This window comes from Loxodonta africana, chromosome X (assembly GCF_030014295.1).
Source record: "Loxodonta africana isolate mLoxAfr1 chromosome X, mLoxAfr1.hap2, whole genome shotgun sequence".
NCBI lineage: Eukaryota > Metazoa > Chordata > Mammalia > Proboscidea > Elephantidae > Loxodonta > Loxodonta africana.
Window position 1 is genome coordinate 154,645,822 of NC_087369.1, and position 13,537 is coordinate 154,659,358.

General features: G+C 36.4%; 1 protein-coding gene across 6 annotated transcripts in view; it reads right to left on the minus strand.

Annotated features, from left to right (window-relative positions):
- Positions 1 to 275: 275 nt before the first annotated feature.
- Positions 276 to 13,537, minus strand: part of MBNL3 (muscleblind like splicing regulator 3) — a 122,580-nt gene continuing 109,318 nt past the window's right edge. For 4 of the 6 annotated variants that reach the window (XM_003420842.4, XM_023539947.2, XM_023539948.2 and 1 more), the window contains 3 exons: positions 11,501 to 11,595; positions 10,491 to 10,564; positions 8,063 to 8,176 (listed from right to left, as the gene is read on the minus strand). In XM_003420842.4, coding sequence (XP_003420890.1) covers positions 10,508 to 10,564; positions 11,501 to 11,595 — 152 coding nt within the window. In that variant the 3' untranslated portion in view covers positions 8,063 to 8,176; positions 10,491 to 10,507. Of the gene's footprint in view, positions 8,177 to 10,490; positions 10,565 to 11,500; positions 11,596 to 13,537 lie in introns of all 6 variants that reach the window. The other 2 variants (XR_010319652.1, XM_064277595.1) reach the window with 2 other exon arrangements.

Here is a 13,537-nt window from a genome sequence, read left to right on the forward strand (position 1 = left end):
CTTTTTACTAAAATACAAGTGTTTTTCTTGTGTTAATAACTTCAATATTATAGGAATAACACAGCCAATAAAATGGACACATTGTCTATATAATTCAAAATACTGAAGGTATATTTGGAAAGAAATGTATTCTGTGTATGAAAGATAATATTGACCCAAGTCACAATTTGAAATTTGTATTTCTAAAGATTAGAGTTAATATAATAGAACATGAATAGATCATAAGTAAACTCCTAATGTGCGAATATGGATTCATAAAAAAAAGACATAACAAAGAAATTTACACATTTTATTAAAAGAACAAAAAATGAGCAACGCAGATGTAGCATACTAAAATGAGGTGCATAATGCACACTTCTAAACACGAAACAAGCACTACAGCACTATAGCTTGGCAAAAAACAAAAACAAAAACAAAAACAGCAAAGCAAAATTGAAGCATCTGCCCTATTGATAGCATAGCAGTTGAGGGAATGAGCTATTGCATTTTGGAGGCAAAATATTACAGGAACAGTTTATACTTATGAACTATTCTGGTCATTATTTAAATCTATAATTGTTGTACAAGGCCAATAATATTCTTATCTATTGTTGTGTGCTGTCAAGTCGATTCTGACTCATAGCGACCCCACATGACAGAGTAGAACTGCTCTATAGGGTTTCTAAGGCTGTAATCTTTATGGGAGCAGATTGCCAGGTCTTCCACAGAGTTGCTGGTGGGTTCAAACTGCTGACCTTTTAGTGCGCAGCTGAGTGCTTTAACCATTGTGCCACCAGAGCTCCTTTTCTTATCTACAGGTATTTTTAAATTCAACATTTTTTAAAGTTTGCCCTTTAAATAAAAAGAGTACATTTAGCAGTATCTTTTTTTTTTTAAGTCTTAATTTAAATGATTATAATCTGGGGGCAGGTTAACAAATGGTTCTTTTTTTTTTTAATAATTAAAGCAGAAGCAATAATAGTAGGAAAATTTGTTTTGAAAATGCAAACCCAAGAATCCAATAGCTGATGGTCAGGTCATCCTCTCCACTGCTAGACACAAAAGGCATAGCAACGAAATAATTTGGTTTCCATCACTAACAAATAGCATCTGAATATGGAAATAAAGCTTTGAAACCATGCAGTTCTCTGACAGATAAATCTTTAGATGTGTGTTTTGGAAGAAAAAAAAGCACTGATTAAATGTTGGGTTACCTTTAGGTCTTCCTACAGAGGTATCTTTTGTAATTAAACGATATGATATAGAAGATGACTAGCAAAGATTTTTGCAATATCTGCAAAGAACTGTGACTTATTTCATAGTGATTTTTTCCTTCTTTTATGTGCACCATAATTGAGGATGGGTTCTATTTAAAGATACAATTTCTCTGGAAAAATCCTACTTTTGAGTATTAATGGACGATTCTATTATAGGCAAGGACAAGTGGAGGGGCTGGACGCTATACGAATTAGTCAGATTAAACCCTTTTTTTGGAATTAATAATAGAGGTCCTTTTTGGCCTCAGTTATATACATTTTTCAATTATACTTCCTTCTCTAATCTGTTTTACTTATATAAACACAGTCACTGAGTATACTAAGCTCCAGAGAAAATGACCCAGTGGCTATCAGCATACACACCATGCTACCAATTCATTCAATATCTTTTGTGATGCTTCTAGGTTCATACCAACGATTTCATAGATGAATCTTCCTTAAAATCTTTTGATATCTCTATCAACCTTATGAAAATATATTCTGTGGCTTACGGGTTCACAGGGAAATGTCAACACAAGAACATGGGTTATATTGGGAGAATATGTTGGCAATAAGGCTCATGGTGAAGTTCCTAACTACAGAAGGAATGAATGCTTAAATTTTATATGAAGAGGAATGCTGGTCAGATGGTCAGACTGTTGTATGGCTGACTCTAAGTGATCATGGTTGAGGGAACAACAACAACAACAGAAAGAACTTTCTAGCCAACTGGCCCTGAGCGATTGGACAACTGTAAGGCTTGGATTGCTTTCCAGCTTTGGTTTATTTTCCTGTTTCTATAGTAAGGGCTGCCAAAATGGGTAGCAATTAAATACCAACTCCCCCCATCCCAGGATGGGCTCCTTCTGCAGGGCAAGAGCAACATGCCCCAAGATATGAAGGACTCAAAGTACCTGTAGTGATAGTGATCAATTCTTTGACCTTCTGAACCTTGACCTTTTCTAGGTCTCATTCCCTAGGGGCCACAGGAAAGTTAAGTGGCCATCTGTAGGTGGTGTGAGAACAAAAATTGATAGAGATGATCTGATTGAAACATTCTCTTCTAGCTCTTATTTTATCTAAGTTTTTGGCTGCTTTTCTCCTGGTTAGTTAAAGCCAAACAGTGGGAGGCTGAAGTGGCACAGTGAAGTACTTTGCAATCTGTAAGTCAGAAAACAGCCCCAACTGAACAGGTATAATGTAAATAATGCAAGTAAAGCCATTTATAAATTTATGACAGGAGCCTTTTTTCCTTGGTTGAAGGGAGTGAAATGCCCCCATGCTGGCCATACTTAACTGTTGAGTGAAATCTTTCAATGGTTCCCAATTTGGTTTTGTGTTCTGGTTCTGAAAGGAGGAATCATGGTCAACATTAACAATTTGATTGTCACTTAAATACATATGACTTGATATACACATTAATTGATATAATACATTGATAAATTTCTGTGAAAGATGAAATCTGGTTCTATTCTAATGGGAATATTTGTCTTGCAATTTATAGTGTATTTCACTGCTTGTAACCACTGAAAAAAGAAAACCTCAGCCAGAAACCTGCCTGGGTGTGTGTGTGGGTGTGTGGGTGTGTGTGTGTGTGTATTTACAGGGGAGATTAATTAACAGAGCAAACAATCTTTGCTAGTGGTCTTGCTAAATGATGAAGTACTGTTACTCTTGTTCAGTGCTGTAAGCTGAAGTTGACCTGTTACAAGTCTTCTCTTTTGGTGAGCTGTAGCAAACTAGACAGCCTCCACAACAGCAAAGCAGCATCATACTTTTGTTAAGTCTTATAGCAAAAAATCCCTTCTTCTCACAGCCTTAGAAAGAACTCTGTCTTACTAACTTTTCCATTACTATCACAGACTTCTTAAATTCAACAAAGCTCCAAGAATTGCTTTCATGGACTATGTACATAAGTGCAAAATAGGTGTGTCTCACACATTCGCACCCTAACTGAGACAATCAGTTAACTGCAGCATATGTCTCTTAAACACTGTTAAGGGGTCATTCCACAGTATCTTGAAGTATGGTCTTACAAATATGAATTATTTCAAACTATGCTTCAATCCTCATTTAGATATATTTGTGTAAATACGTAATTCCAGAAAACAGAATTTATGCAGCTACGGTTATGCCACTTGAATAGGGTAACTTTGAAGAAATAAATGTGTGAATAAAGGTCAGGTAATGTACTATAAATGCAACGATTGTGTTTTAAGTCTAAATACTGTGGAATAACCCTACCCACACAACAAATTCTATAAGCTATAAAACCTGACTCTAGAATCCATGTGTAGTAAACTTTTTGACCAAAAAGTCACACAAGGACACAAATTCAGCTTTCACATGAGACTTTGGGATTTAAAAAAGAATATTCAAATGTATCTGTGTCGAGAGTTTTGAGCTGTATCTTCTACAAGCTCATACTGTCACAAACCACGTATAGTTTACAAGTAAAATTTTCACGCACACACCAAAAATGTGCCTAAAGGTAGCCATGTTGTAGTTTTGTTGCCAAAGCAACGACTAAATATAATTAGTTAACAATTAATTATTATTTGTATATAAAGTTAAATTTGTTCTTAAACTGTGAACTGTAAAGAATATTTATGGACTTTAGTCTATACCTTGCCATGCTTCAGTGTCAGTTTAGAACATAACTAGGCAGGTTGAATACACGTAGTAAAAACTTCAACTTACTCTAACTCTCCTTCAAAATTAAAATTCATTAGTTACTTAGTGATATATAAAAAAAGGAATACAATAAAAACCTTAAAAACTAATAATAAGAAAAATGAAAACGTGGCACCAATGAGTGAGCTGGTGCTCAGAATGTATATTTGTAGTTATATTTACAGTTTGATTAGGCTAGCGACTATATTTGCAAAAAGTTGTTATTCGCTTTTACCTACTGTTTATTCTATGGCCTTCAACAGGTACTGGTAAAATTAGGCCACTATTTTCCTAAATCTATTCAACAGGATTGGGAAATTAGATTTCCCTCATAAATTTTACCTATCTCTATTTCAATGTGTGTGAAATGTGCAAGGGATAAAAAGAATGAGGAGTCCAGTTTCTAATCAGTCTGTGCATCACAGTATACCCTACAGCCTAAAAGAATTCAGAAAACTTCTGGCTGCATTTTATCCAAGGTCATCCTCAACTACACTCTCCAAAGGGGGCTGGGAGATCCAAATAACATTCCAAGTAGCACAGGGGCCTTCTCTCTTATTTAATAAAATGTAATGTCGATGTTCTTGCTTATTCAGACATCACTCTGCTTACCGACCATGCCATTAACTGCAGATTCAAATGTAAAGATTAATTTTATTCTGTTCCTGCTGATGGCAGGAAGGAGGTACTTGCTTTTCCCCAATTGGAGAGCCAGTGAGCTGAAGCTGCCCATTAGTGAACACAGCCTAGTGGTGTAGAACAACACTTATGGCAAGGTCAAAGTGCTTTCACATGCTCAAATATGGATGGAGAAGATTGATGGAGGAGGGAGAAGAGGATTCTCCACATCACCACTAACTACAAATTAAAGATTCTAATTTAGAAAAGTGAAATGAAATACAAGAGCCGGTGGTGAAATCAAGCTCCAACAGCAAAAGGGAAATACTGTATTTAAATAGCAATTTTATGAATCCATTTAATTTTAATCCCTCTTTAAAATATACTTATATGATGGACACACAGTGTTTCTTTCTCTTAACTGATACTACAAAATCCTCTTAAATGATAACTTGTAGATTACTTTCTCTGTATACATGTCCTGTTTGAACCAAGTTCCATCATTCCTGCATTTTTTAGAATAGGCTGAGAGAACTGGACAAAAACACTAATTTGGGATAACTAAAAATAGAGGCCCATGAAAAAGAGAAAGTTTATAAAATGTTAAAAATCAAAAGTGATTAGAATTTTATATATACAATTCATCAAGTAAATTATTGTTTAGAGTCACTGAGTGATTAGTTTTGTGACTTGTCTTTTTAACTGGACATTTATAGTCTAATGACTTATCTACTTTTCTTGAGTAAAGATCCTTTGAGTAAGTCATTGCACAACTGGTTTAAAGAGTGCATGCTATCTTAAAATTGCATTTTTGTCAAAACTCTTCTGAATTTGATCAAAACTTTAGTGCTTTGAGCTTTCTTTCTTTCTTAAATGTATTTATAAAACTTCTTTAAATATGCCAACAACAAAAAAATTGCGGCACCAAAAATACAACTACCCTGACTATCCCTCACTGAACCTCTTACTAAAAAATAAGTCATTATTCATGTTTTCCAGTGCTTAAGGCAATATGAACGCAGCTGTACTCTAGGTTTAAGATCTATGCACATCTTTGCCAGAAGTTTCACAAGTTAAATGAAACAGGACGTTGCACCAAAAACCTCAGACTACACAAAAATTCATTTTGCATTGAAAACATCCCATCTCCGTTAAGGAACACATCGGCACCAGCTCAGGTGCATCCTTCCTGGCTTCATGTGATCAGATCTGCCCTTCTGGAGAGGCACTGGCACAGGTTATATAAAACTCAGTTCCATACGCAAGTAATTTATAAAAGGTATACTCTACTTTCTTCTCTAACAGTGTTAAGATTTGGGGAAATAGAAATTAAGTGGTTCAAAGAATCAACAGGTAAAGGTCCAGACACCTCTTAGTTCTCCAACTACAGGCAATACTGTTACTGGATGACACTGGCTCGATACAAGCAAGACCACTTAGAAATCACTTTTGATCATGATTCACATTGATGATTAAGATTAAGAGGATATCAACTATCAGAGGGCTAATTTTGCTTTTTTATATTCTGAGCCAAATTGATGTGCTTTGGGATGGAGTCTCAAATGTTCTGAAGTGCGAAGTGAAAAGGAGGAGCAACAGAGAGTCAGGAGATATCCCTGGGTCTGACTGTCACCTACTAGCTAGGTAGTCTTGGACAAGTCACGTGCCCTGGGCCTCAGTTTCATCAACTATGAAAAAGGTCTCCATTGTTCTGTGATTTGAATACTACTAACTGGCTTAAGATACTATAAATCAGATTGTTTTCTGTGATTATCATTTTTATAAAGGAGAAAACAAACCTATCAAGTTTGATGATTTTATACTTTCCAGTGAGAGAATATATATATTTAGTAGAAAATACTAAATCTATGTTGTAAAATATATGTTTCCACTGTATAACAATAGTAACTTTAATAACTGAGTTGAATGGAGGAGGAATGCCAAATATCACCGGAACTGACTAATTACTACTTTACTTGGTTGTAAAATTATTCTGTAACTATTAGTAGTGTGAGTTCAGCTCAGCTCTGTGGAGTGTAGCCACTCCATCTCATCCAAAGGGTGCTAGAAGCCTCTCTATTCTAATATTCAAACACACATAAAGACAAACAAATACAAACAAACAAACAAAAAGAGGCTTGGTTATGCTTGGGGAGACTCTGATGTTAATAAAGTTTGCCATATATCACAGGCATTTGCTCCTTCCCCAATAAGTTTACCAAAACTGGAAACTCAGTTGTACTGAAGCTAAAGATAACTGCGGACATCCTTCCCAGAAGTTTTGAATACATAAAAGAATCATTTTACAATGTCTCCCCACCTCCTCTCCTAATCATTTCTCTGAACCTGTACTCAAGCTACCTCTGTGATCAATAGAGAAGATTGTCCATTTGGAGAGGAAAGGCCTCATTTGGAACCAATTCTCTTCCACCCCACTGACTTTTGCTAGATTGCCTCTTATTATTCAAAGAGTAGTCTAAAAAGGATGAGCCATTTGCACTGAGGAAATGGCACTGTATAAAAGGTTACATTGCAATGGTTTTCCGTACTTCCTCCAATATGTAAAACTATCTCCATTCTCCCATCTCCCTGTTTAATTTATAACTTGTAATTAGCATACCTTTAAAGCCTCCAAGTACCAGTTTTTCTCTTCAGGATTTCAAATGGCTCAGTTTTAGACACTCAACCAAGGAGATAGAACCCTCGAGCCACACACACACAAAAAAATGCAATGGGCCTTTCACAGAATTTTAGTATAAATGTTGAGAAATTGATTTAAATAAATTCTTGTTTACCAGGGAGCTATTTAAAAGGAGTGAAATCAGGGGTTAATGTTTTAAGAATGTCCTTGTTTTGTGCAGGTAAGTACTTCTCTCGCAAAACAAATCTAGTAATGTGATCTTATGTTGCAAAGTCAGATCTGCAGGAACAATTATATACATGCATGTTTGTGAACAGGTTTGAACACACTCAGAAAGTGAGGCCTTTTAAATGTCTGCCCCAAGAAACCTACAGAAATATCCTAAAGAGAGAGAGCATATTAACATTAACCTGTCATATTTTTTTCAAGAACATGTTTCTGTTTCCCACTAAAAATATTTTAGTTAAAATCAAACACCCCACATACACGGTAACATACTAGATAGAATGTAAAAACCTAACACAGTACAAATCAACACAACAATGGGGAAAATGGTATTGGATACATTCGATACATTCTAAATCAACCCAATAGACTACCATGTAAACAAAACTGTAACACTTCAAAATCAGACAAACATTTCTCCACAAAGAATGTACAGTAAAACAACAACAGTCCACTGTGGAGATGCACTCGGCACAGTGGTTGTTGGAAAATGACAAAGGGTAACATAACACGTTTCAAAATTTAATGGCCACGTTCTACCTGATATTCAAATAAGATAGATGGTAGTTTTCTAGTCGTGTTTTCTTTTAACATCTCTATTGATTTTAATGCTTGATTTTTTTTTAATTTGGTTGGTATGTTTGTTTTGCTTAATATATTGACTGCACCACACTTATTGTTGAGTTGGTAGAAGAGGACGTACGAAAATATATATAGAAAGGCCATATGGAGCTTCTCATGGAGAGATTCTGATACTCCATAACTCTGCTGTTCAGAATTTCAACTGAAATGGAAAAAAAAAAAAAAAAGAAAGTGAGAAAAATCGAAGGGTTATTGAAACAGGAGCCAGGATACTGTGGTTCTTGTCCCAGTTCTGTGTGTGAAAAATGCCAAGATATTCCCCACACAAATCTCAGATTCTATATCTGCAAAAATGAGGCTGTTGGAAATGATCACTGAAGAACCACAAGCCTATGATAGTCTATGGTTCTCACTGAGCACCGATTTGTAGAATTCCCCTAAGTTAACAGAGACACACTCAATAGTTTTAAGGTATTATCTACACAATGCCAAAATATTTTGATGAACATTTACCATCCATCCACTCCCTTCAACAAGTATATATTGAGAAAGCATGTTTGATATCAAGTGTTTTGAAATATGCAAATATGAACTGAACTTTAAGCTTTTTATCTGAATGTTTTGGAGCTATGCACAAATAGCCTAAGTGTGAAATCTAAGTACAGGTAGTCCCTGACTTACAACATATTCGAGTTATGATGTACTGCACTTATGACTTCCTTTTTTATGATTTGTGTATTTTTATGTATGTATGCATGCATTAAAATATATCTGTAAGTTTACATACTTAATGTTTCTAACTCCTAAAGACAAAGATTGGATTTATTAAAACAAAAACAAACCTATTGCCATCGAGTCGATTCTGACTCATAGTGACCTTATAGGACAGAGTAGAACTGCCCCATTGGGATTCCAAGGAGCACCTAGTGGACTTGAACTGCTGACCTTTTGGTTAGCAGCTGTAGCTCTTAACCAGTATGCTGCCAGGGTTTCCGGATTTATAAAGATACTGATAATAAAAGGCAATCATAATAATGGAAACTAAAAAAAAAAAAAGAGGTGTTTGACTTACATCAGAGCCGACTTACAATGGAGTCGTCAGAATGGGACCCTATCACAAGTCAGGGATTACCTGTATGTAGTATTGTGCAAAATTATATTTTTGAACTTTGCAGAAATTTTCAAAGTCTGTTACACATTCTGCCAAATACATCTAAATTTTCAAATGGCATCAAGCAAAAAGGAATCACTATTCCCAAACATGTTCTGTTGGAAAGTTGATTATATTTGACAGCTTTCATTTGCCTTGATGTAAAGCAGCCCACTAGAATTGGACAAGTGTTTGCTAAATCTACGTTCTCATGTTTAGTGCTATTCTCAAGTTGCCACTATCCCAAGTGGCACCCCTGAAAAATATTCCAGTATACAGCTACTTGGCCTAGTGGTTAAGAGCTCGGCTGCTAACTAAGAGGTCGGCAGCTCGAATCCACCAGCCACTCCTTGGAAACCCTATGGGGCAGTTCTACTCTGTCCTATAGGGTTGCTAAGAGTCAGAATCGACAGCAACGGGTTTGGTTTAGTTTGGTTATTTCTTCCACATACTCAAGGATATCTTTTTAAAACATTCCTTACGATTGAGGAGGCCTGTGAGTCCTCAATGGGAAAGAAGTGCTAGCTGGGATCTGGGGTACTAAGCCATCAGGAGAAAAAAACTGGTGTCTCCTTCAACCAAATGAAACACTCCAGGTTTGTGAACTTCAACCTTTCAGTAACTAATGTGTGCAATTTAGAATTGGTCCGCTTGATTAATAAGTCCCTATCATTAATTAGATACCTTGGCACCTTAGGTGGCTTCAAAAGCCATTTGTTCCAAACAAGCAATTGTTCAAATCAAGTGTGTGCCACAATAGGCTCTAGACCAGGCAAAGAGGAGATCAAGGGTGAAAGTGAAAAAAATCCAAAAACAACAACAAAAATAAAGATGATTTGAATGAAAATAATGATTAAATCACTAAATTATGTCACTGAAAACAGCTGGAGAAATTTTGATAGACTTACATGGGAAGCAACACAAAACAGCAGACTGTAAAAGAACTATTTCTTATCACGTCATAAGGAGAAGCATATTGTTTACTTTTTTTTTAAGATAATCGTCTCAGTCACATCCTGACAAAACAGTTTGCTTTACTTCAATTAAAAAACATGAAGCTACAAAAGTGTTAAAGAATTAAAATTCAAAAATGATCTGTGCCTTTGACTAGCAAACCACACCTCTTTAAATAACAGGAAAACATTTCAGAATTTGTTAGCTCATTGGGAAAATACAGTACCAGCTGTCATTTTCATATAAAAACTGCGTATTTGCTCCCCAAGTTTCAGTTTGAACAATTTAGAATGCTTAAGTCAAGCTGCGTCTATTAATGAAAATATTTACCAAAGTCTTTAGCAAACGCAATTATGTAAATAAAAGATATAACCAATAAATATTATTTCTATTAATACTTAAAGAAACTTACTGTTCTACTGGTAACTTCTACATCTGTGAAACAAACATGCTGCTATTCAGTTCATCTATTGATAATTGGGGTATCTATAGTAGTAAAAAAGATTTCAGATTAAAATAGTTTCTTCATATAATTCGGCTAATTTTGTTCACTGCTTGGACATGGTAGTCAATAACCATACTCAATGTCACAGAAAAAATTAGACATATCAACCATTTCCACAAAGAGTTAACTTAGAATGTGGTTTGTTCCAATGAATTAATTCTCTTGTATGATACATGGCTACCACACTTGATATGTAAATTAAAGAGCAGTGCAACTTGCAGTCTGCAAGTATGGTCGCCACTTTAATAAGGCACAAATGGCCGTAACAGTACACGATAATTATTGTACGTATCTCCTTAAAAATTCGAGTCTCTCCCAAATCTTATAATTTGCACTGTGACTATGCCTGAAAATACCTAAAGCAAATGAAAATCAAAACAACACAAGCACATCTAATGTCAGCATGGGAAGGAATTTCTTATGTAATCACTGGGCAATGATATGGATATCTGTGCCTTGGAAAGAAATGTAATAGCTTGCTTTCTTTCCAGTGGATTGGAAGGTAAAGGTGATGATTGTACCAAGTGGGATTTCAGACACAATAACCAAAAATGGTAGTAAACTAAAACAAATTCACCTCTTGACCAATAAGGAAGCACTTACGATATACTTAGTACCTGTATATACATTTAAGGATTGGTGTGACAGTCACAATTGTATTGATATATAGCATACCAAGAACAACATCTGGTAACTGATTAAAAATGAGTGAAACTCTGCTGATGAATCTCAAGATGAGTAACGAATCACACACAGCATTCTAGAATACACAGAAAATAAAACTTCTAAATGTGACAATTGCTTAAGAAATACTGAAGGATATGAACCAATGTCTCTCACCAATCCCCAAAGCATATACTGTGCCTTACATACATCGTAGCTATCTAGGTCTGAACAGGTGAAATAAATGGCCAAACCTGATTGCCTGTGGTTGTTGCAACGAAGGGGACGCTGGTGGCAGGTGTTGTTGCTGCAGACACAGTGGTAGGTGTAGCACCGTGCATCATGGGCACTTTCAGTAGGACACCATGGAAGAATACACGGGAGGATGGAGCATTTATGCAACCATGACATATACGATCGAATGGGGCATGGTAGGTATCACAGCAACAAGCCACATGACATCATCATGATGGGTACACCAGGGTGCAACATGCAATCACAGTCAGTGCAAAGCAACATAACATGGAAGGCGGAAGAATTTAAAAAGAGAAAAGGGGAAAAGCCAATTATAGTTACCATTAATGAAAACAAAACCATTCTCAACATTTAGTTAAGTCTTTGAGCAGAATCATAACGTAGTTGACTCAATCCTACGACATGGATGAACCTTGAAAGCATTACGTTGAGTGAAGTAAGTCAATCAAAAAGGGACAAATATCATATGATCCCACTTATATGAAATACCTAGAACAGTCAAATGTATAGAGATCAAAGTTTATTAGCAGTTACCAGGGGTGAGTGTGGGGGAGGGGAAAGGGGAAGTCATTGTTTGGGAAGCAGTGCGCGTCAGTTAATGGTGATGGAAAATTTGGCGACGGATACCGGTGATTGTTGCACATCACGATTAACGTAATTGCTGTCACTGAATTGTACTTGTAAAAAATGTGGAATTGGCAAATGTTGTGTTATATATATATATATATATATATATATATTTTAACCACAGTATAAAAAGCCTAAATTTTCAGAAGGGGTTACGATGGGTGCATATGAAAAAATCTGATTAAACCAAGTATCCATGTGAATAGCTAGTTAAGCGGACAAGTAACTGGGTTGCACATTCAAACTGGAATAAGTCTGGCAGTTACCTTGTGAATTGGTGTTTGGGTTCACTGACTTATGGACGTGAGGCTGTCATTAGACTTGCAGGTACAAAGGGATAGCTATATGAACACCTACCTGTTTAGTGTGCAAAAAAAAAATGGTAGTTGGATTGGTGGGTATGTGGTAGGGGAACAGATATTAAGAATGCAGTGGACAATGCATGCAGGGTTTTAAGTACACCTCCGGCAAACTCCTTGGAAACTTTGGCTATTTATCAATCAAATACAAGGATCACTTCATAGTAAATAAACCAAACCCACTGCCGTCAAGTTGATTCGGACTCATAACGACCCTAGAGGACAGAGTAGAACAGCCCTAGAGGGTTTCCAAGGCTGTAAATCTTAAAGGAAGCAGACTGCCACATCTTTCTCCCACAGATCAGGTGGGTTCCAAACCGCTGACCTTTCGGTTAGCAGCCAAGTGCTTTAACCACTGCGATACCAGGGCTCCTCTCACAGTAAATAGCCAACGAAATTTCGTCTTCACAGCAGATATCACAGCTGTAAGGCCTAACAGCTGCAACATCTCTTTCAGGATGCTTTCTGTTTGCCGCAGAAAGCTTTTCTAGTTTCTAGCTCACTTTGGAAAGTAAACCAAAGGACTGATGTGTGAATGGCGAGCACGCATATATAATAATTTATCATGTTTGCATCTTTCAAATTCAGATTTTCTGAAATCTACAGAGAAAGCAAAGGGGCTGGAGAGGAAAACCAACATATGTAATGCCATAGAACCAAAGCTGTGGCCCAAATGATGCTTAGCAGAAACTCTGTAGTTATCCCTTGTTCTTATCTCTCGTTATGTTCTTATCTCTAGTTATCCATTACCTATTAAAAAAACAAAACAAAAGAAAACAAAACCCGCTGCCATCCAGTTGATTCCCGCTCATAGAGACCCTATAGACAGAGTAGAACTGCCCCATAGAGTTCCAAGGAGCAGCTGGTGGATTTGAACTGCTAACTTTTTGGTTAGCAGCCAAATGCTTAACCACTGTGCCACCAGGGCTCCTCCATTATCTATAACCATCCCTTATTGTCTCACACGTCAATTCTAGAAACATTCCTGTTTTTCCTTTGCGAGTGCAGCAATCGGGCAGGAAGCAGCACTACTGAAGCATGCAGATTGCA